The sequence below is a fragment of the Pholcus phalangioides genome, unplaced genomic scaffold, assembly GCF_987345545.1.
Source record: "Pholcus phalangioides strain wild (caught in Gottingen) unplaced genomic scaffold, Ppha-v1.0 ptg000009l_1, whole genome shotgun sequence".
Lineage (NCBI taxonomy): Eukaryota > Metazoa > Arthropoda > Arachnida > Araneae > Pholcidae > Pholcus > Pholcus phalangioides.
The window spans coordinates 60,765,054-60,787,442 of record NW_028301602.1 but is presented as its reverse complement, the minus strand read 5'-3'; the positions used below and the strand labels follow the sequence as shown (position 1 = coordinate 60,787,442).

At 36.0% G+C, this 22,389-nt stretch overlaps 1 protein-coding gene across 1 annotated transcript; it reads left to right on the top strand.

The window, feature by feature from the left end:
- Positions 1 to 4,350: 4,350 nt before the first annotated feature.
- On the top strand, positions 4,351 to 21,972 carry LOC149083427 (piRNA biogenesis protein EXD1). Its single transcript, XM_089236717.1, has 12 exons — positions 4,351 to 4,596; positions 5,779 to 5,850; positions 7,963 to 8,005; positions 9,744 to 9,850; positions 10,806 to 10,936; positions 11,565 to 11,651; positions 11,786 to 11,890; positions 13,616 to 13,696; positions 15,833 to 15,967; positions 16,258 to 16,452; positions 16,566 to 16,797; positions 19,089 to 21,972. Exons 1-12 carry the CDS (start codon positions 4,470 to 4,472, stop codon positions 19,505 to 19,507), a joined length of 1,734 nt encoding a protein of 577 aa, XP_089092843.1. The 5' UTR covers positions 4,351 to 4,469; the 3' UTR covers positions 19,508 to 21,972.
- The last annotated feature ends 417 nt before the right edge of the window (positions 21,973 to 22,389 follow it).

Sequence of the window (22,389 nt, the reverse complement as noted above, 5' to 3'; positions counted from 1 at the left end):
GAAACCTGAGCATTACACATCGGGCAGGCGTTGGCCACCTTGGAGGACAGCAGACTCAACTCAACCCCTCGGGATCCGTTTATCTCGGCGCACTGGGCCATGTTGGGGCCGAAAGTGCGATGAATGACTTCACTGATGTGTTTCATTCCCAATTCTTTTTCATCGTCGCCCATGGTGTCGGCAATCTTGATCATCAAGTTGTGAAGGACTTCCGTCAGCAACTTACAAAGGTACAGCTTGGCACCCGTCTCGAATCTGCACGGCCTGTGATACATGCTGCTGATACGATCACAGAATTCTTGCATGAGGGCCATGTCAGATCCCGCAGGGATGATCCCTGTTTCGTCCTCTCCATCCTTCTGCGATTCCACAGAGCCGACGACATCATCTTCGGCAGGGTATCGAGAAAGTCCAAGGACATACCTGAAGATGCAGTTCTCGCCCTCGCATACGGCGCAATCCCTCAGTGAGCCAGTGAGCAGTTTCTGCACCACATTCATGGCATGGCAAGGATGGATGAAGTCGAATTCGCCCGGGTTGGTGCGGAATTCCTCCACTGTGGAGTTCACGAGACTGACGTTGACGTCTTCGATCAAGTAGCGGTACAGATCCAGAGCTGCGGCGGTCTGGATGCAATCCGGGCAAACCATGTTCCACCAGCTGATTATTCCGGGTTCGAAATCAATGTCCTCCATCATCATCAAAGAATTTCTCAGGCTTGAGTTCGGGCGAATCTACTACGAATTTCGCGGTTAGAAAAGGAGAAATAACCTGAAAGGATGAGAGACAAAAAAAAAATCGTGCACTCTCTGTCGAACGATTCTGATCAACTGTTGCGAATAAAAGAACTACAAAATTCTACTTCACATATCGCGGTATTGTTGCATATTTTTATTCTCTGCCATCATTGTTGCATTGATAACAATAGAGAAAGAGAGAGATCCAAAGAATTAAATGAATTTGTAACAAGGGTGTGTAACAAGCTGTTTACAAGGACGTATAGTACGCGTGGCACTCTTTTCCCGTGAACATTAAGATTATTAGGAGAAGAAAACTCTCTCGAGGAGTTCGATTCTTCCTATAATCTTCACGAGGCTCAACGAAATTAGTTCTGCTATACGCCCTTGTAAACAGCTTGTTACACACACTTGTTACAAATTTTCATATGCCCCCCCCCCCCCAAATCCTTCAAGAGGCTCAGCAGCAATCATCAAACCCCTTCCTTTCAAAAAGTCATATATTTTTTTTAATAAAGTAGGTCACCCCCCACGATTTTCAGCAGGTACAAACTAAGGACCATAGGTGGAGATAGACCTGGAAGTCTGGGGGGGGGAGACACGGTCATTATTGCTGGGGGGCAATGCCAATTGCTGGATGATGCCAATTTATATATGCATATATACATTAGATCAGTCGACTCCACCTTTGACGCTGGGGGGGGGGAGGGGGGGGGCGTATCTCCGCCCATGCTAAGGGTATAGGGAAAAGTGTTTCATTGAGAAATCAAAACTTTTCAAAATAGCTGGGCTGGTCAATGCTAAAATAAAAGACTTTCAAATAAGTGAGATATACCGTTCGGAATTCTTTAAACACTCATATCTTAGGAGGTATCCAACGTAACCTAATAGTAAAGTAATAGTATCGTCAGATGTTCATTGCAAAGGTACAGGGAATGCTCCTCCTCTTAACCTATGGTTACCAGATGGGAAAACTGAGAAAGAATGATGTCTACGCACGCACCCTTACTGATCCTTATCCCAATTTTTCCAATAGATGGCGCCTCTATTCCTCACAAAAATAAGTTTTCCCAATTTTAAAACGGAACCGATAAAAAAAACACGAAAAATTCTGGGAATTTCGACGTCTATTGGTGAATGCGTGTGGGGAACAAAACCACAAAAACACTCATTAATGAAGCAATGTGTGGTTAAAAGTGGAGAACAAAAAATTTCCCCCAGAAAAAAAGAAAAATAATTCATGAAACCTGAAAAGGAGGACAAAAGGGTGAATTTTCCGTGGACAACGCGTGGAATGACATCAAAAAGAAGGACGGTTGGTAACCCTACCCTAACCAGAACATGACCCGCCGCGCTGTCTCAACGAAGAGATATAAGCAGGTAGTCAGTTCAGGCCATGCTGGAAAAGAACGAAGAGACTGAAATTAACTGAAACATTTTCTTTACCTTTTTCCTTCGGTTACAAATTTCCAAATGCACTCAGCACAGAAATAGCGGAAACAACCCCTGCATATTCTAGTACATAATTGTTTTTCCCCTCATCGTCACAAATTTTAATTTCAGGCAATGCATTCAGCGGAAGAGCTGCCATCTATTGAGCGATGTTAAAGAAAAAGCTTTGAATGTTTTTGTTCATTTTTATGTATCACAGATTTATATTATGTGTAATAGTTTTGAAACTATAAATTTTTAAAATCGTGTCATTCATTTGTATGAACCCTGTGTGTTACTTTACGTTAATGGGCACTCCTAGTTGGGGGGGACAAAATTTTCGGGCTCATGGATGTCCGTTATCGAGTGGTTCTACTTTATAATCCAAAGAAGTATACTGTATATATACAGTATAAATATATCATATTATGATCATATGTTGATACAAGATTGAATGGCATAAATACGGACAATTTCGCTAATTTAGTAGCGTTCACTATATATGCCTTCAATCAATGAAGACAGAATTAAAACTATTTACACTTTCTATACAAAACTAAACCAATTCACTGACCCATATCCAGCTAGTCAGGCCTAATTCCTTCTACTTCTGTAATATATCTCCTCTCAGGCATAGGCGAAGATGGACTTGAAAGTATGGGGGGGGGGGTCATGTGATGATGATGACGTCAATTCATATATATATAGTCAAACCTCGTTAGTGCGTCACCTGGTTAATACATCACTCCGCTTACCGTGTCACGTTTTGGAAGTCCCAATTGTCCTCAGGTAGGAATTGGCACAGCTATGGCTTACTTCGTTTAACGAGTCACTCCGCTTACTAAGTCATATTTTTGCTCTCCCAAGAATGACTCATTAACGAGGTCTGACAGTACATGAATTGACATCATCAATGACAATTGATCAGTAAGCTTTACCTTTTACGCTGGGGGGAAAGTGGCGTTGCTCCCATGCCCCCCGTACCTCCGCCCATGCCCTCAGGGCCGGAACTAGAGGGGGTAAGGGGCAATAGGCCCGGCTGGCAAAATTTGAGGCGGTGGCAATTTTAAGTTGGAACAAAGAACACTGTTATAAAATTATCGAATTTGAAAGTTATGGAGGCTGGGCAAAACAATGTTTCCCCCGGGCGGCAAAACTACTCTGTCTACTCTAAGGGACCGTTCAAGTATTACCCCATCTGACTTTTAGCCATTTCTGACCTCCCCCCCCTCGTCCGCACTTCCCCCTATCTCCTAACGCATATTGGGATCAGATACGTACGCGGGGGGTAGCACGAGCCCCGCTGTGTCCCCCCCACCCCCTCCCGTTTATAAAGAAAAAAAAATTTTTTTTGATGCAAAAAATATTTAAAAACAAATTACAATTTCGGAAGAAAATACCTTTATGTGTGTGTTATTTGAAAAATTCATTTCCACCCATCCTCTAAGCCACAAATGCTAAACTTATGGGGCCCCTCGTGGTTACCTGATGTGACCCGCCACCTCAAACCTAATTTTGTAAAAATGAACACGACGGCACATTTACAGATCACTTCAGTGGGCCACAGCACAGTTCCAGAACACTTGAGTGATCTGGGGTACATCTAGAGATCCCTTACGTGGAATGTGGCACAGTTTTGGAGCATTTAAATGGCCCGCGGTGCAGTTCTACATCGCTCATCTTACCCGCGGGACATTCCCAGGTAATTTAAGCGATCAACGTCATAGTTATACAGATCATTTGAGCGACGCACGGAGCAGTTCCAGAAAAATTTAGGCGGCCCGGGCACATTTCCAGATCACTTGAAGGATCACTAAAGCGGTTTCTACAGGGAACTTATCAATATAGGAAGAGAAGAATGTTCACAGGTGCCCACAGACTAGACCAAGTAAGATGCCATTAAAAATATCTCATATTTTTATAAAGTGCGGTTGATGACGTAAGCATTATTCAGATTTCCCCCTCCCCTTGCCATCAAAAGTCAGCAAACCCGAAACCTCTCCCACCCCCTCATCGATGCTTGACGTTATACTTGAATGACCCCTAATCGCCCGGAATTCCCGCACAGAAGTGAATCACCGTCGAAGTTTGTAGTTCTGGTGTTGTTTCCTAGGTGGCAGGACAAATTCAATTTGAGGATGAGTATTGAGGGGAGGCTAGAATTTTTTTTTAAGGATCTGGCAACACAGTCGTGGTAAAAGAGTAGTTAAGGTCGTCCATTGCTGGTGCTACACGTGAACGCATTTGTTTACATCTGGAGAAAAACAAAATCAAAAGCCCTTCCGTCAGTAAATTTCATAAATGGATGCGATAGAGAATCTGTATGATTACAAGGGCTGTAAAATACGCTTGAGAGTCGTCGAAGGCGTCTACGAAGGTGTGGTGAGAGATGTATGTCTCGATCCCATGAAGCTGTCGCTCACTAAAGGTGATCTCTCTTACCAATCTTCCGTAATGTATCACCATTTTATTTTGATCTCATCATATTTCACAGCGTTCCTGATCACCTTGTTCGCTTATGTTCATTTGTAGAGACATTCGAAATATTTTGATCATATGTTGCTGTGTGCCTTAATTTGAGATATTTATCCCGTTATAACGAACTCCCAAGAAACCGGGGAAATCACTTCGCTATAAAGGAATTCCAGGTATTTTGTGCATTGTCCCCATGTAAACTTAGCTGGCGGTAAGCAATCCTTTAAGCGCTTTCTACATTTTTTTATGGGCGAATCCAGGGGCGTATTCAGAAATTTCGTTCGGGAGGGGGGGGGGGGAAGTTCCCCAAGTCCCCTCCTTGCTACGCCTTTGGGGGCCGTTCAAGTATTACGTCATCATCGATGGGGGGGGGGGGGTGTTTGGATAATGCTTGCATAATCAACCACCCCTTATGAAAATATGAGTTAGGATTCAGAGGGGCAGAGCTGATGACGAAATTCTGCTGACAAGGGGGCGGGGAGTCAAAAATGGCTAAAAGTTTGCTTACGTAATACTTGAACAGCCCCTTTGGCCGTTCATAGGAATGCTTTCTATGAGTAATCAATTCTATATATGTCTAGGAGTTCTCCACTTTCCACACAATTTTAAAATTTTGTATACCTTCCAAGCATTTCTATCAGTTTGCACGTGACTAACGGTCAGTGAGACTCCTATGCATTTCTCTAAGTATGCAAGCCTCCATCTCAAGGCGTCCACACACACCTTTTATACATTTCTGGGGGGGGGGGGTATGTGAACATGCCTCCTATATATTTCTAGAAATATGGAGACTTCCTACTCGTATTTCAAGTAGTATGTAGAAACAGCCACGAGTCGTGTGCAATCACACAGCAAATCATCCATGCAGGGGCGGATCTGTGGCGATCATGTCCCCGTTGCAACAACAAATTAAACAAAAATTCAAGAAAACTTCAACTAAAAAAATGGGTGAAACCGGGACATTAAAAAAAAGGGATGGGGAGAAAGAACCAAAAAAATGCAGGACATGGTCACATCATGTTGAGAGAAATTTTTTATTGATTTGTAAAATCACTAATCTCAACAGTGAGCTCTAGATGCCATTACATTATCTATATACAGTCTCTGATATATATATTTTTTCTTTTCTTTGCAGTTAAAGTTATTGAGCCGACAGAGTTTTCATTTTCTGACGTACAATCATTTTATCCGAGAGACATCATATCATGTAAGTATGGTACTTTTATAATGTGTTAACATCTTCAAGGCTTAAATAATTCCATGTCTCCATGGCCATCTACTGAAATTAGTATTAGCGTCTAAATTTTTTCGTGCACCATTACTGAATTGGAATTCGGAGACGAGGCAATTTTTATTTATTTTTTGAATATGTGCGTGTCTACCAGCGTAGAGAGGGTGCACATATCATTACGCTTCATTCATAGTTTGAAAAGGAGATGACAGCATTGAAAATTCACACTTAACACTAGACATGCCTACACACTCTACTATTAGGTGTATATACTGCATATGCACCTAAGTTGGGCTTAATGCGCAACTCATTTGGTATCATATTACTATATGGCATATATGTGCCATAGCTGCCAAGTCTCTCAAATTTCTACTCCATCTCCCGGACTCCTGAAAAATTCATGTCTCCCAAATTTAGACCAACTTTTGGGGGCAGTGAATGAATGAATGAACGCCAGAACTTTGCCACTGGACTTATCCTGTTGCCGAGATCTCTTCCAGCCTAGCTTCATGGCAGTGTCTGGAACACTTTATTTTGTGTGAAAAAAAAAAGAATGAACAAAAATTTTTACAACATATTTTCCTTGGACAATTGGGTACTATTGCGATTAACAAATTTTGTGGAACAGCTTTGGTATAAGGGACAGGTTGGCGATTTTTGGCGACTTTTTTTTCCGGCGCCAAATATGTCAGACGGCCCGAGAAAAAGCCGCCAGACACTATGTGCGCCAGAAAAAAAAAGTCGCTAGCATAGAAAACATTAAAAACAAATGGCATAAACAAAAATAAGCTGTGGAGTGTTTAAAAAATAAAACTGGATAAAAAAAAAATGAATCAGGGTTTAAATGAAACCAGGACAGTTGTGAATAAACAACGGTCCTGTTGTATAAATAAAAATATTCTATTTATTATAAATTAAAACCCGGACTCTTTCCGGGAATCCGGGTTCTTATAAATAATCAACGGTATAAAATAAATAAAATAAAAAGGATGCAGGGGCATCCTACATGTAGAAAAGAATAAATATTGGAAAATATTAAAGGTACAACCTAAGGGAAAAGATATCCAAAATAATTCAAATTAATCCGACACACACACTACATCATATATACGGGAGGAAAAGAAAATATGAAGAACTATCCCAACGGTTTTTCAAAACGCTGCGGCTATTAAGTGACGTCATTTGGAAGAAAAAAAAGAGAGAGGATAGAATGAGAAAAAGAGAAAACCAGTTTGAAAATGGCAGTAAAACCCGTTTGAAAGACGCGCTAGGACGCTAAGAACACTGAAAAAACAACGGTCAGCGCCACCGACTGGCAGAATTCTACGAACATTCTGGAACAACGACAACCCAGCAGAACAACAACAAACCAGAGCGCGCCAACGGTGGAAACTTATCGCCGGTAAAAAGTCGCCAATTTGGCGTGTCCCTTATACCAAAGCTGTTCCGTAAATTGTTGCCATTGCATCAAATCATGAAAAAACATCTCATTTTGGAAGGGTGAGGTCAAAATTCACCAAATAGCCAGCGTCAACTCAGCTTTTTGACCTCCAAACTTGATGCGATGACTTACATGTGATTTGACAATATGTCCTATTTGTACGTCCCGTTTTGGGATCGATGGGGATTTTTTTGTTGCCGTGATTTGATTTTATAGAACAGTAATCACAGGTTATTTAACCTCTTAATTGGAGATAATTGGTGACTTGGCACTAATCGGCAAAGGCTCGAACGATGCCACATTTTTGAAAAGGGAAAAAATCCAACAATTTTACTATGATTAATGAGAAATCCCTATATTGTTTTCAAAAAAATCCCTCTTATATTTATTTTTTGTATGGAATTTGGATCAACATGAAAAACTCCCAGATTCTCATTCTCCGAAGTTGGAGTCGAGATCTTTTTTTTTTTTTCTGCTGAAGGAAAATCCTCTTTTAATGAAGATAAGAAATGAGGCATGTGATTAAACTGTAGAAGTTGAACTGTAAATATTTGATGGGTGATAATTGCTTTACGCTGTAATAATAAAATTCCTGCTGATTGAATTAAAATTGTTGTTATATGAAATTCCCATCTTTGTTTTTCAAGATGACATCCTCCACGATTCCAAGGAAGAAGCGAATATTGAATTGTGAGTATGCATAACGTTTTAAATAGCCTACCATTTAGTGTTTTATTAGAAAATATGAAAAAGGCTATAGCTGGTAGGGATCTGGAACAGATTCTTCCAAACTTATTTTGTGGTTTCCCACTTTTTTTTTGCCCTCAAGTAGCATGGTGGTAAGATGCTCGTCTACCACCGTGAAGAATGCAGTCAGGTCCCAGGTTTGATCCGGGAGAAGAATATAGATAACAAGATATTTTCCCCAATGAGCCCGAGGCGACCATTGATAGATTGCACCTTCATTTCTAACCCAACTTGTTAGCGACAGTAAATTGCAGTATAGCAATATGGCTATACTGCTTGCTTCTAGAAATGAGTAGGAAGTCAGCATACCTCTCACACAGTGTGTCATAATTACGCTACATTTTTTTTTCTATTACTGCACCGAGATTATTTTCTGTGTAACATTTGTCATGTAATTGTCTCTTAAGTTTAATGGCATGTTGCCAAATGTGGGGGAAATATGGTACTTGTGTTTTTTTTTTTTCACTTTTGGGGGTCAGTTAGTCTCTATCGCTCATCAAAAATTGTTCCCTGATAGTGAGATAATAACGTTATTCTCAACCTGTGGTATGTGACAAGCCATTCTGTGTATACAAAAGTTGATCAGAATTGGTAGAAAAATCCGGTGGTATGGTGTGGTGAAGTAGTGGTTTGTTCCATTTCACCATTTTGGGGAACACTGATCTAGAATTAAAAACTTTTCACGAAGAAGAAAAAAAAATCATTCCTTTTTTCTTTTTTTGAACTGTCTAATCGTGAATTTTTGTATAGACAAACTGTAAAGATTGATTCTAAGAGCATGTGTGTTTTGTGTTTTGTTTTCTTGAAATGATCAAAAATAATTAAATAATAATAAATAGAAACATGGTGATTATAACTAAAGTTCTCGTACTCTGAGTAGATTTTTCTCAGAAACTACTCATCCGAATACAGCTAAATGTTGAAGATATCGTAATGAGGCAACAGGGGAGAGATTTATGCAATAAAAGAAATTGTTCAATTTTTGAACACCAGGTGAATAAGTGGCACTTCTTTATTGAATTTTCTTCTTTTTCCATGGTCTATATAGTTTATATACCAAGTTTTGATGGAATACTTCCATCAGAATGGATGCTTCATAGGTCTGAGTAGTTTCAGTATACTTACACTGTTCACATCTATGCAGCACTCGTGAGTATACTGAAAACACTCAAACCTCTGTAGCGCCCGTTCTGATGGATGTATTCCATTGAGACTTGGTATATAGCCTATGCTGTATGGACCATGGAAAAAAAATGAAAACTCATTAGGAAAAGTACCACTTTATTCACTTGGTGGTAAAAAATTAAATTATTTTTTTATTACATAAATATCTCTCTCACATGATCTCATTAAGATATCCTGAACATTTCGATGTATTTTGATGAGTAGATTTTTTTATAAATGACTACTCATCCAAATACACCCAAAACCATTCGTCTTACTCACGACCATATTCACCTATAAAGTTTAACTACAATTGTAGGTTAAAGGAAAGATAGATAGGATTGGTTAACATCCTGAATTTAACCAATCTCTTTCGATCTCTAATAGTTTAACCTGCGATTGTAGTTAAACTCTGTCTGTGGATACAGCCATCAGAGTACATAAGCTTTAATTATAATCACCCTGTAAAATAGAATTCCATTGCACTGTTGAAGATTATTGTGGTCTCTATTTTTAGGTCTTCCTCAGCAAAGAAATCTTCCAGAAATGCTCAGCGATGGAATAAAGCCAAGAATTTCATATTTGATGATATCAGTGACACAGAAAGTGTCATTGCTGAGAGAGGTACTTCATGTTGTTTAATTCTATGCAACCAAAACAAATTTTGTATTGCTTTTCATTTAGCATGCAATCATTTTTATGCATTGAAATCTTATTTTACTAATTAAATGAATTTGTTACAGCTGTTGATCATTTGTTTGTTCAAACACAATTTCTTCCAAATTTATTGGCTCCCTAGTTTTTTTAATTTTTATTCTTAAAAAATTAATTTTCCTTTCCTTTCACGATAATGAACTCTTGGAATCATTAAGTTTATGTTTTGCTCGGAAGTACAGTCAATGCCATTTATTAGAGGAAAAAATAATGGCTGCTGATAATAGATAGATAAATAATAGATACTAATAAGTGGCATCGACTGTAGGGATGTTATCATTCAGGTATTGTTAATATTTTTGCAAGGAACAGGATGAACCAATATCATATTATGGGAAAAATTTGCTTATAGTTATCAAGACTTGGAATAATGTTATAAATTTTTTTTTTATCCATTCAAAGTTTTTTGTGCATTCTGAAGGTAAGGTTTAACCAAAAAATTAATTTTTTCCCCTGTAGGTCATCGTTATCAGGTTGCAAGACTATAAGGTGTTTGTCTCCTTTGTTGGCAAACCATTTCTGTATTCTGTAATTGATCAGTAGTATTCACTATGATCTATGTATGTTTGGAGCAGCTTTTGCAATGGCTTTCATATTTTTGAGGTATTTGTATGACAAAAAAAGCTTTCCTTTATTATTCAGGTTATTGTTACCAGAAACCCAGGGTTCCGATGTGATTTTGTTGGGTGGTGTGCAGTGTATTTACTAGGAATGATTAGATTTATTAAGAAAAATTCAAACCATACACGATTATAAATTCTCTTCCATGTGCTTCATTTTGCTTGAAACTATATTGATTTTTTTTTAAGTGGGCTGATAAATTTATTTCTTAAGAGTTATGTTATAATTGATTGTATTTCTACAGATGCTGAATGTGAAGAATTTTCAGAAATCGAAGAAGGGGAGTTTAATTTGGAACTACCTTCACATTTAAAAAGAAGATTGCCTTCAGAGCATGTAGTTATCGACAAAATCGATAGACAATTTCATGAAGCGGTAGGTTCTCTTTGCATAAGCGTATGTATTTTACTTGTATCTAGATAGCACAGCTCTTCTTTGTAGCAACTTTCAGTGTGCTCTTACCACTCTGTGACTTTCCAACTTCAAGGCACAAATACACACACACACAAACTGATCTCCCATTTAAAAATGTCTTTCCACAGAAAGCAGACAGACATTCAACAGAATACTTACATAAACACAGAAATTCAGAAATCTGGCACTTTCACTTCAAATGTGGAAAACAGATGAAAGCACTCATTGAACATAAATCGCACATAGCTCCGACATCATAAATGTATTACACCCATAAATACACACAACACATTCTGGTTGCAACCAGAATTGCACCAATTTGTTAGAAATTCTCAGAAGAATGTTTATGAGTTGCATGTACTGAGTAGTAACAGTATATTCTAAATATGGTAGCTGCTGAATAGTGGTTTAATAAGCTAAGCACCACTGTGAAATATTTGAGTTTTGTTTCAACACAACACAGAATTTTACAATGGCTGGTAATTGTAATTATTAGTCTGTATTTCTGGGTAATTGATATTTTATATTGTGTCATTAAAGATCCATGTGAAGATGTTTGTTGAAATTATGAATATGGGATATTTTTCAGATCAACCACATATCTAATGAGTGCACCATTGGAGTTTCGTTTGAAGGCATTAATATCGGGCGACATGGAAAACTCTTTTGGATTGGGGTGAGTATAAAATTTCTTGTGACTAGCATCAAACTCTATTGAATCATAATGAATTAATGATAACGTTTTTACTTTTTTAAAAATTATTTTATATCGATGAACCGTAATGTTTTTAAACTTTTTTATTCTTGTAGGTTTCTACAAGGCTCTGTACATACCTGTTCGACATTGATTCAATGAAAGAAGAGGCTTTTAAATCTGGTCTAAGAGCAATAATGGAAAGTGTTGGTATTCTAAAGGTGAGATTCATCATTCTTGAACTTTTAAATAAGAGAAAGCACTATACCTTTACACATCATTTTTCAAACTTTTCTTTTCCTCAGTAAATTTTTACCATAAAATTTCACTAAATTCATTTTTGGTATTTATATACTGTATAAAACATAATATAGAATTTAAATTTTCCCTTTTTCTTTCTATCATGAAATATGGGTTTTTAAAAAGGCAAAAATGTTCCAAGGTACAACAAGGGGTCTTGTACCTTCAAACAGCGTAGAATTACAAATACAAAAAATATAGATGTTACTAGAAAAATAATATAATGAGTATTTTTTGATATATGAATCATATATTGAAATAAGAAGTATCAAAATAAATGACACAAATGTGATTATTAATATACATGCACAAAAGTAATGATAATGGTGGTAGGAACATATTTATATAGATGAAATGATGCATAAATATCCTAAATTACAAAGGTTTTTAACAGCTGGCTGATGCAAAGATAAATTTTAGGAAAGAGAAGAAATTCAACTGCCTTTGCGGGGGCATCCTATGTTACACTTGTAGAAACGAAAATTAAATGTTTTTAAATCTTAAGTTCTGTCAGTTTCTTGAATGCTTTTATTTGATTTCATTAGAGATACAACATTTGTGATGTCAACATTTGCTATATCTGATGAACAATAAAATATTTTCTCACCTCTCCTGAAGAAATTCATTTGGTAAATGTGTTACTCTGAGCGCATCCTACACTGTAAACTTTATGGTTTTTCCAACAAATCTGACCAGGAAATAACCAAACGTGGATGAAAGAGAAAAAATGGGGATAGCTAAGGTTTTTGTAGGAGAGAAGTGTGGAACTATATATATATATATATATATATATATATATATATATAGTTCCACACTATATAGTATGAAGAGAAAAAATATCCCCATTTTTTCTCTTTCATCCACGTTTGGTTATTTCCTGGTCAGATTTGTTGGAAAAACCATAAAGTTTACAGTGTAGGATGCGCTCAGAGTAACACATTTACCAAATGAATTTCTTCAGGAGAGGTGAGAAAATATTTTATTGTTCATCAGATATAGCATGTGTAATAAATAAATACATAAATTATATGTAAAAGCAAAAGTTCAAAATTTCTATGAGCTGATTATTCCAAAGTAAAGTAGGAAAATTTAAAGTTTTTGCAAAATCTCCACCAATGTCACAGACAAAGATTTAAAACCTCACTCAGTTGCAAGCTTATGTGGTTCTAATCTTTTGTGCTCCAAAAACATAAGCTAGAATGCAATACTATTAAAACTATCTCATGTGTTTCAAGGTTTAATATGGTCAAAGTACAACAGTTTCCCCTTTAACACAGATGCTTATTGTGCATACTTTCAGCGTTGAAAATTATAGCATGCAACAGAGTATGGAAGAAGTTGCTTTATTTGTAGACTTGAAAAGCTTATTCTATTGAAAATTTACATGCTTTATTCCTGAAATACAGGAACCATCTAACTCTGTTATGAAAAGTATAATTTTTATGAAGAATCATAACTTATAATTGATGACACTTCTTATTTCATCATTTTATGTTTCTTTTTCGCGGTTTATGATTATTAAAATAGTCTCTAAGAATGAAAAATATTTTTTATGGAATTTGAGCGAGATATTGTATGAGCATTATATAGTTATTTTATTTTCAATCACTGTATTTATTTTTGTAAAATTTTTAACTTTTCTCCAGGTCATTCATGATTCCAGACAACCTTCAGATGCTTTGCAGCATCAGTACCACACAAGTCTGAAAAAAGTGTTTGATACTCAAGTACTCATAGTTTTTTGTTTCTTCTCATAACTATGTATAAAAATTAATAACTATCATAGGCATTAGAAAGAAGGCTGATATTTTCAAGTTATGTTTATTAACGTATGTGGCCAAAATTTCATGATTCGAGTTTTTGGTGCCTCGAAATACTGCATCTCTTGATTTACATGATATGCTGTGTCACTTATAAAATTTAGGTGCTTAATAAAATTAGGTCACTTAAAATTTAGGTGCTTGTAGCAAAGTGTATTTCAACTATTCAAAATTGAGTGGCTCTTGGCCTGATTGCATTTGTGCCACATTCTCTATAAATCCTTAGGCTGGGTTGACCTTGGACCGATGCTAGAGTGATACAACTTGCGATACTGACATGGATTGGTTAAAAATTCTGAAATTCAAGTTTTTAACCAATCTATGTTAATGTTGTGGTTTTCGATAACAAAGTTTGAAGAAAATCTAAAAGATAATCTGTACAAACTGTGGAATCTACTGTCTAGTGAAATCACTCCAGTATCTGTCTAGTGGGAACTCGGCCTTGCATGTTTATCATCTGATTCCAGGGTATATCTGGACTTACCCTTAGTCTTGCTCCTTTGCCCCTCTGAATTGAATGGGTAACAAACACATGGTACTTGGGCTAATAGTTTTTTCTTGTGGAACCTTTGGTTTACACTGTGTACTGGTAGTTATTATATTATTAAGTGACTGCAATCATGAATATAACAGTTGTGGATGTTGCTCATTGATTCTGCTTTGCTACTATAGCAATATTAAAATTATCAGGGGTGGGGGGGGTGATCCTGGGTTGACCTGGCACAGGTCCCCGAACAACTGTTTATCATTTCAACGGGTTTTTTTTTGGAATTGTTTTCATAATTGAGAACTTACAGAACCAACACCAAAGAATAGAGTGGCATGTTTGATTGAATGTCGTGCCCGTGGGTAGAGATATTGCTCCCCATGCCCCTGTATCTTTGCCTAGGGTCAATAATTGAGCCGACTGATCTAATGTATACTCACATATACGAATCAACATCATCATCCTGCCCTCTCCCCCAGCCATTGAAGTCTGTCTCACATATGGTACTGCTTCAATGTATCCAATAGTATTAAAGCTGTGTCGCTCCTATCCTTTCAGCTATAGAAATACGGATCTCATAAAATTTTGAACATCATCAAAACAATTTACAACATTTAAAATGCACCTCCACAAACCCTTTAAAATATTGGTATATAATTTACATATTTCTGGACAGTCAACCATGATTGACTGTAATATACAATATTTGCATACTGCCATCTATATCTGCAGCGATTGTTAGCCTCTCAAATTTAACTATGCTTTCGAAAATTGCTAATTTGCATTGCATGCTTAACTTTTGGAAGAAAGTGTATTTTCTACCAATCAATCTTTCAATAGTTCTTCGTTTTTTTTTTCAGATGTAATGGTCTGTAACACATTTCTTTTAAAGTTTTAATGTTCTCTGACCTAGGTCTGGTATGCTTAGATTTTCTTGTGTGTTGAGGTTATATAGCATTAGTATTCATTAGTATCTCATGCAGGCTCACAGCTTCATTCTGACCACAATGTTTGAAGTGAACAGACGTACTTCTTCCTCTGAGCAACCGAGCGTTAAGATTTGGTATTCAACCCAAGTGGAAACTCGGTCAGCGTGACTAGGGGTTAAATTTTCCTCTGAAGATGGCACCCATTGGTGTTGAAATGCATTAGGACTTTTTATCATATATTTGCCTTATTCGTTGGTGTCGTCTTAACATTCGTGGGCAAAGTTGATCAACTCTTCTATATATAGTACTGTTCCAATGATCAGGAAGAGAATGCCCTGTATACACAGGCAGTATATGTACATATGCAGTAGGGTGTTGAAAAATTGATCTTATATGAATAATCATATTCATGTGTTGTTTGTATGAGAAACATAGCATTATTAAAATTTGGTAAATATTAACAGCTCTTTATTTGTAAATAACTATCATGCAATGATTTGATTTAGAAAATTTCCAGCAATTGTTTAATGATAACAAAAAATCGGATCATTGATTCTAATCATAAATACAATACTTAGGTGTTATTCATTGTTTTATTTTCTCTCTTTTTTTTTCTTCAATTCATAGGTTGCAGACGCATTTATTGCCATGCAGTACACTGGCAAGATAAGTAATAAAGTTCAACCGTTCCATATGTGTGTTAGCAGCTATCTGAATTTGGAATCAAATGATATTTATGCGCCACTCAAGACAAGAAGTACGGTGAGTAATTTTTTTTGTTATTTTTGAGTGCAGACTCACACAACCTAATTTTATTTGGTTCTGCTCATGGTGTTTATATCATTTAACCCCTCTTCAGATACATATAAAAATTTGTGTTTGATTTTAAAGTATGAGGTGCAATTTATTTTTGAACCAAGCAAGAGAGAGTGTGAAATATTCGGTCATTCAACTCCAACTAGTACCATCTGTGTTTGCCATTTTATCAATAATGGTCAAATAGAAAAAAAAATCATATTTTAAAGTAATTATTATTATTTTTTTGGATTCAGATGAACATTCCTGAATGGGAATTCAAGCCTCTGCGCAGTGGAATGAGAGACAGAATGATCAAGAATGTAGTATATTTGAGACTTTTTAGAGAAGAATTGGTCGAACATATACTGCAGCCTATATATGATGGCACTGATGTGTTCTTGAATGTGGTCAGGAACTCTTCTGAAAAAGAATTAAAGCTGTTGGTACCGGTAAGCTGATCAGCAAGTGTTTGTCATTTGTTTGTTAGTTTTTGATCTTCACTTATCAATTCACAAACTTGTCTGTTATTTAAAAAATATATTTTTTCTTTTGTTCATTTTAGTCGAAGCCACACCTTATGCCAGAATCCTTACTCTCAGCTGGACTTCAAGTTGTACGCATAAAAGCATTCGCTGTAGTCAGTGATACAACAACAAACCATAATAATCGTGTCAAAAACTGGGACACTATCAACGAATGTATTGAGGCTTCTGGAAGACTTGGGGTCCCAAGTAGAGTGGGGAGACAACAAAGAACAGTTGAGACAAAAAGCTCAAACAAACCAAGAATTTCTAGTGAGTCATTTTCTAAACATCTGTTATATTAAACTCTGAAATGTGTGTAAATACATAAGAAAAACAAAAATACATATAAAAAATACACCCAATAAGAAATGTTTGAATTTAGAGGAAAAACCCGTAAATAATTATTTTTTTCAAGATTTACTAAAAGAAATAACCACAGAAAATTGAACATAAATATTTTGCTGTTATACAATGTGAAACTGTGATAACATGAGGCTATTTTTGTTGATAGATTCATGTTAAATATTTCCAGTTTGATGTGTATTTCTTTTCTGGAGATTATTTCCGTTAAAAGGCAGTTTGAAAACATTTATTTTATTGATCTCAAATTTCTGTTAAACTCAAAGGTTGGCTTTTTGACAATGGAAACATTTATTTACTAGACACAGAATAAATACATGATTTATGTATTTATTACAACCCTTCTAGCCATTTTCTCTATCCTAATATGTGCAGCCATCTCTTTCTCCACCCCCTATGCATTTTTTCCCTTCCTGATCGCTATTCTTAGAACCTGTATTTCTTTGCTCAAACCATGATCACTTTGCACTCACGTTGCGAAGTCCCAAGTTCGAATCCCAGTCGCCACAGTGGTGGTCGGCTGAAGTTATTTTTCTGTGGTTCCCAACTTCAAGGCGCAAATGCAAGTCGATCTCCCCTTTAAAAAGTCTCACCACAGAGAGATAGAGACCTACAAACAATACAAATGTAATTTAATCATAACACATCACTCACTTGACTTCTCAAATATAGATGGCAGCACTGAAAAATCAAACACAACACCACATACGCATTCCGACTGTAAGGTACACACACGGTTACACTTCCGGCACATCTCACTAGGCAATAGTAAATAGCCCATAGCTGGTGATAGACCTGAGTTGTTCTCGGTTTGAAAGAAAAAAAGAAAAACCTTAGTTTTGCATACTTTCCCTATCACTGCTAAAAATGAGCTGCCGATGATGTAAAAGCCACCAGATGTGGCTGACACTATTCAATCGTTTGATGTTGTAAAGAGCTCTAGTACCCAAGAAGCATCTGCAGCTGTTCTGAAGCGAATGCATTAAAATTGTTTCTTCATCTAAGGCTGAAATTGAGAGTAGGTAGGTAGAGAGTTTCTTTAGCCCTCAGAATGCTCACATCATCCACAGATGATCAGTGTAGTAGCCTGCCCTATCATCCTGTGATGAACTGAAATTTTTGGAAAGTTCCTAAAATGATGTATAGATGACCTACACACACACACATATATATTCTAGTTTATTTTTTCCATATTTTCTAACACATGTACTATATGGGATGGATGTATATTTTTGAGTAGTGATAGAGTGCCTGCCTGCCACCAAGCACTGTTCTGTCAGTGATTGTGGGTTTATACCCAGATTCTTTGTTTGTATCCCTTCTTCGATTGCGATATACAGTGAAACCGTTACAAAATGAACCTTCACAAAGAAACTCTAAGAGACTGAAATAACATTCCATTTTAGACGTGTTTCTGTTTTATAAAGGTGCATGTGAAAGCATCAATCGAGGAAGGGACTATTTTTTGATTCTGTTGAAGACAGGTTCCCATCTCGTATTAGGTTTGTCTTGGAAAGGTTTTGGTTTTACTTTATTTGCAACATATAAGTTTCAGTGCCATGTATCTTTCACTAAAGACAACTGAAAAAAAGGAATTATTTTTACACTGCTATTTTGAGAGAAGCATTTCTCCAACTATTTCCACAGCCTAGGGGTTAACGATCAACATCACAGGGACTTAAAATGCAGAGAACATATAATGCTATTCAGTTCCCAAATTCAGCATTGAAAAAAATCACCCACAAAGCCACAATATGTGGCTGAAGCTTTCTTGAGTTCCTTTATGATGAAAGTTTAAACCCATCTTGCAGATGCCCATCAAACATATTGAAAAGTTTTATGGCACCTTTGTGTAACTTTGGGCATGTTTAATTTTTTTCCAACTCTGATATACTGTAATACTATACACATTCTCAGTCTAATTTGCTTTTCCAGTCTTTTTTTTTGTCTATTAGCGCTGAGGTAGGGTAGATATGTAAGTAACCTTACTCATATATGTTATAAAAAATGTTTCCTAACTTTGTTGTGTGGTGTCTATACAGCAATGTTGCCATTATTAAGAACCAACCAATGATATTGTTAAAATTTATTCATCAACCCTCATAAAGGTCATAATTTTGTTCAGTGCATTACAGGAAGTGCAATGAAAAGTGATAGCAATATATCTACAGAATATTGATTCATTCTTAAAATTCCTACAGGTGCTCATGTCAACATGAAAGACTCCAGACCATCTCCCAAACCATCAAATTCAAATAGAAAAGTTCATCTAAATGACAATTTTGCAGGAGTTGAGATTTTGCAGGAAAGTTCTGTGTCGAGTTCAAGCTCAAAGAAGTCTTGTGATGTGGAAAAAAGCAGCATTTCCTCTATTGGGCTATCTAGTAATTCATCACAAAAAAGTAGTGGAACTACGTCATCCTGGGAAACTATTGAGACAAGTTTGGATACTCCTCTGAATTTGTCAAACTTGATCAAGTCTACAGGAAAATCTCTTCAACAGAATGTGGTTTCTTCAACTTGTTGTTCAAAATTTTCTGAAGATAGTGACCTTGATGAAGTAGTCAAAGGCATTTCTAATAATCGTGATTTTAGTCGCTATAAAATGCTTCCTGGATGAGCTTATGTAGGTACAAATTCTGGTTATTTGTGCAGGGCGTGAATCATTATCTCCGACCACATGTGGTTTTAAAAAAGCATCTTCATTATCAATGTTTTCATTGTCTATCTATCCCATACTCAGGGTGGTAAATTCACCATATTTACATTCAAATGATGAAACTCATAAATTCATAATGGCAATTCCATTTTCATACAAAAAAATTCAATGGTTTTTTTTACAAATCCATCATTTATTTTGTCGTATATATTTTTATTTGTTAATTTTGTTTTTTTTTTAAAATCTGGTTGAAGAAAAAATGAATATGATGCATCATTGCTTTTAGAGCTGATTATAGTAATTTGTTGTAAATAGAAGTATACTTTGAGACATGCCCAATATTATACAAGAAAATTGATTTTTATTATTCAATTCATGTATGGAGCAGTCGAAGAGCTTGTTGAATTTTGTATAACAAAGCCTATATTGAAGCTCTTGGCCTTCATTTTGATAAGGATTAGTCATCTTTTTTTCATTATCTATATAATATTGATGCAGCTTGAATGCAATGTGTATCATTATATGACATACTTGACACTAAATATATAAAAGTACAAAGTATATATATATACAGTAGATCCTGCCCCCCATAACCTTTTTTTAAAAATAAAAAAAAAACCCCATGAAAAACATAAGTGGGGGAACACTTTAAACTGGAAATCTTAATGAAAATTATATAGAATTATTAGGAACATGAAAATAGTGGTATCGACAGTATATGACAAATCTTAATATAATTATATTCAAGACCTAATCATATATTTTGATAAACAAAAATGTTTCAGCACTTTGTGCCTGCTGGGTTCTCATTACCCTATTTACAAGAGGAAAAAAACTTCCCACTGAGGGCTTTGTTGCCTGCATCATCCTTTACACATTTCATAAAAAAAAATGTTTATAGATTTTATCTTTTTCATGGATTTCTCTCTCTCTCTCACACACATCACCCATCATAAGTTTTAGAACAAATTATTGATGAGTGCTGAGATATCACTGTATATGAAACAGTGAAATATCAATTCACAAATTTTTTATGTTTAAATTGCTTGTAAAAATATTTGAGATAATGACATCATTCGTTAGTGTCCCAAAAGGAAAAATCTTGGGCAGTTCTGTGGGATGACAAGCTCCACCATTCTTTCTTTTTCTCTGCTTACCATCTGGATTTTCTCTTGTTTTGATTTTTCATACTATAGTATGCTGATATATTGTCACACGTAATTAAATTAATGTATGTACTGTGGCGACAGCGCCCAACACTGGATACGTAATAGGGAAAAGATGCGCAGCTGCACGATGGAGGAACTGGACTTGAGTTTTGCGGCTCAAACCAGGCAGTCATGCGGTCTGCTCGTTTTTGTATATTTTGGTAGGTTAATTATATAATAAATGTTTAATTATATCTTAGAATTGAAGAAGGAAGTGTTTGTCTTCAACTGCCACATTCCTTCAACAACAGTACTCACATATTTTCCTTTGGGTTAGATCAGTGCTTTTCAAAGTGGGCAATATCATCCCCCCTGGCGGGCAATGGAATGGTCCGGGGATATAAAGCTACGAGTATAATATAGAATCCTATGGGTTTGCTTGAGTTAGCGATGGAAGAAAAAGTTTGAGAAGCAGTGGGTCGACTATTATTTTTGTAAAAATGAAATTAATATTTTTGTTTTCCCTCATTGTGACCACGAATCTGTTGTTACAGAGTGCCAGACTAACCTATAGGCCTACATCTCCATCATTGGAAATCACTTAAGTGATCTGTTATCATGTAGACATTTGACAATATTCCTTACAATCATTTTAAGAAAAAATATATGGTGAATGATGACGCATGTGGGCAAAAAAGAAAATATTTTTGTATTACCTGGCACTATAACAGACACTGGTGTACTAAATGTAATTATATTTTTTTTCTCATCAAGTTCTTTATTAAGCATTTTGTATTGGAAGTGTACTTAGTGTTTCAACATTTCCAAACACTGAGGGTGAGCTTTTTTTTTTTCTGTATGCCATTATTGAATTTTAATTGTCATGAAGGATAAGATACTATGATCACATGATTAGAGTTGTTTGCTTTTTTTGTGCTGGAAGAAAAAATTGTGGCTTCAGCTTTTCATTTTGTTTTTCCCCCAACGTCATGGTCATTTTTCCTATGTGGCTGATTAGACTGGAACCTACAGTTTACAGCTGACTCTGGACAGTATTTCAAATGTTTTCTGTCCTAGTGAGGATTGAAACTGGAGGTTTGTGTTTCCACGATTTGGAAACATTTGTGATCTTAGACTTTTGTTTGATTGGTGTTTAACAAATTTAATTTCAGATTATGAAGACTGTTTTTTTTTAGAAAAGCTTATATTCCTAAGATTATTGTAAAAAATAAATTTTTTTCCCCAACCATTTGTTTATAAAAAGTCATTTCATTTGAACCCTTAAGCAGAGTAATTTGTGAATGTTGAGTATCTCTTATCATAGTGCGTGGGATAATTTATTCGTACAGTAAGGCTGGACGAATCCCAGGCTTGAGGTGATGGTGACTAAAAAATCTATATTGGCACCTAAAGTTTTCTAAATGTGGTTAGTAAATTGAAGATTAAGGGTAACACAAAAAAATGTATAATTTCATTACACGACCTCTTTTAACAATGGGAAAAGTAAAAGCAAACATTATTTAGGACCGTTTTTCTTGAGAAAAATACCATGCTTGACTCCTAACGAATTAGGCTGGGGCCTAAATGGGGGGTTTTTTTTGATTTGTCAAAAGCTGTGTTGTACAGTATGTAAAAACTCCATTTTTCATCAATGCATGGTGATATGAAACAAATTGTGAATTTAGAGGAAGGATG

What these genes read in the sequence shown, in the direction of transcription:
- LOC149083427 (XM_089236717.1), top strand. Translation starts at nt 4,470, where the DNA reads ATGGATGCGATAGAGAATCTGTATGATTACAAGGGCTGTAAAATACGC. An exon ending in GAAAACTCTTTTGGATTGGG is followed by an intron (nt 11,652 to 11,785) that starts GTGAGTATAAAA and finishes TTATTCTTGTAG; the next exon opens with GTTTCTACAAGGCTCTGTAC. An exon ending in AAACAAACCAAGAATTTCTA is followed by an intron (nt 16,798 to 19,088) that starts GTGAGTCATTTT and finishes AAATTCCTACAG; the next exon opens with GTGCTCATGTCAACATGAAA.